The following is a 2005-nucleotide window of genomic DNA, read 5'->3' as shown; positions in this document are numbered from 1 at the left end:
CTCCAAGTAGGAGTTGGAGTGAGTACCTGTCTCTGTTAATCCAGTGCTGTTTTTGTTTGTAGAAGTTAATGTGGGAGAGACTTTTAACTGAGGGCAAATAACGTCGTTGGAGAGAGACTCAAAATCCTCCTTGAAAAAGTCTTCAGGGGACTCGCACCTCAGGTCGCTCATAATCACTTTGGGGCGCAGCATCTCCGCCCACTGTTTGAAAGGCACGATAGGGCAAGTACAGTCCCACGGGTTGCCGTGCAGGTCGATCTGGGTGATGGAGGTGAGCTGGTCCAGCACCCCCGCCACTGGGAGGTACATGAAGTAATTGTTGTGTATGCTCAGCTTGGAAAGCGAGACCCCAGCGAACACGTCTACTGGGAGAGATCTCAGTAGGTTGTTGTTGAGAATGAGGACTCTCAGTTTGGGCATTGCGTTGAAGGTGCCAGGCATGATCAGCTGGATCCCATTAAACTCCACGTTCAGATACTCCAGGTTTTGCAGCCCAGCGAATTTCTCCCGGGATAGGGTGTCTAAGTAGTTGCTATCCATGTAGAGCCATCGGAGATCAAAAAGGTTCTTGAAGGTGTTGTTCTCGACAGTGGCAATGTTGTTGTTGCCCAGATCAAGTAAATTAAGTTTCCGGTAATCCAGAAAGTGGGATTTCCTGATGGTGTGTATTTTGTTGTCTCTCAGAAACAGCTCCTGCACATTGGATGGCTTGGGCTTCAAATCCACTAGGCTGCTCACATTCCTGTCATTGCAATTAACCTTTAAACCCGAGCCAGGGATTTGATCGCAGCTGCAGATCTGCGGACAGGACACAGGAGCTGGGAGCTTGCTCTTCGCGCTTACTGTCGACACGGCAGCAGTGGGTCTGGTCTTGATTTGCCAGTTGACAGGAATCTTTGTACCTCCGTTTGGACCAGATCCTGGTGTGGCAGGGTCTTCTTTGCCATGTATTTTAAAGGGGGTTGGAATGGGACCAGGATCGCAGGTTTCTTCTTCGGCAGGGGGAGCAGCTAGGCTAGAATCCACTCTGTTCTTTTTGCACAGCTCTTGCTCTGTGGTCTCATTTAAATCTTTACCCTGCAACCTAGTGGGAGCCTCACAAATCACTCTGCCGATCAAAGCGTTTTTGGGTATGTTTTCCAGCCATTCCTTCAACGACAGTAGATCGCAAGTGCAGTCCCAGGGGTTATCCTCTAGCAGGATTTCAGCAATGCCTGGGATCTGCTCCAGGACCTCTTCATAAGGCAAGGTTTTAAGACGATTTCCCCGGAGGTCGAGGTGGGTGATCGGCACGTACTGAAACACGTTGGGGGGCAAGGTGCTGATGAGATTGTCATTTAAAATCAGCACCTCTAGCTTGTTTAAGTCCCTAAATGCTCCTGGGTCAATATCCCGCAATAGATTAAAATCTGCCTGGAGGTATTCCAGATCGTCCAGCCCCAGGAAAGTCTGCTTCCTGAACGATTTGATCTTGTTGTTGTTTATGTGCAAGCGTTTCACCAGCTGCAGCCCAAGAAAAGCCCCAGGAACAATCTCATGCAAACCGTTGTTTTCCATGTGCAAACTGACTGCATTGTAAAAGTTAGCAAACTCATTAGGGAAAAGTCGAGTCAGGGAATTGCCATGCAGGAATAAATGGTAAAACTGGGAAGTTGGGGCGGTGAAATGTTGCAGGCTGGTAAATCCCTTTTTCTCACAGTCTACGTGCAAATCCCCTTCTATCTCGTTGCAGGCACAGATCTTCTCTTTGCAAACGTCCCCTGTAACGTTTCCAGCAGCAAAACAAAGAGATGTCTCCAGCAACAGAATCCAAAGCAGCATTTTTAAACCGAGCAATTCATCCCCGATCTCATCACAAAGTAACAGCAACCATCCTCCTTACACGGAAAACAATTCCAGTTCATTCAACGCATGAAATGTCCGAACCACCACCACCAAGGAGGGAAGAAAAAAAAAAATAATAAAAATTGTGGGGATGGAGAGCAGGGAGGGTCGGCGGAGGGGG

General features: G+C 48.4%; 1 protein-coding gene across 1 annotated transcript in view; it reads right to left on the bottom strand.

Annotated features, from left to right (window-relative positions):
• SLITRK1 (SLIT and NTRK-like family, member 1) overlaps positions 1–1999 on the bottom strand; it is a gene marked incomplete at its 3' end in the record, with an annotated part of 2253 nt that extends 254 nt beyond the window's left edge. The window contains 1 exon segment of the mRNA XM_009866217.1: positions 1–1999. Within this exon segment, the coding sequence (XP_009864519.1) occupies positions 1–1821 (1821 nt within the window).
• Positions 2000–2005: the final 6 nt, after the last annotated feature.

The sequence above is a fragment of the Apaloderma vittatum genome, unplaced genomic scaffold (genome assembly GCF_000703405.1).
Source record: "Apaloderma vittatum isolate BGI_N311 unplaced genomic scaffold, ASM70340v1 scaffold10003, whole genome shotgun sequence".
Lineage (NCBI taxonomy): Eukaryota > Metazoa > Chordata > Aves > Trogoniformes > Trogonidae > Apaloderma > Apaloderma vittatum.
The sequence above is the reverse complement of the archived record's forward strand: the minus strand, read 5'-3'. Positions and strand labels throughout refer to the sequence as shown.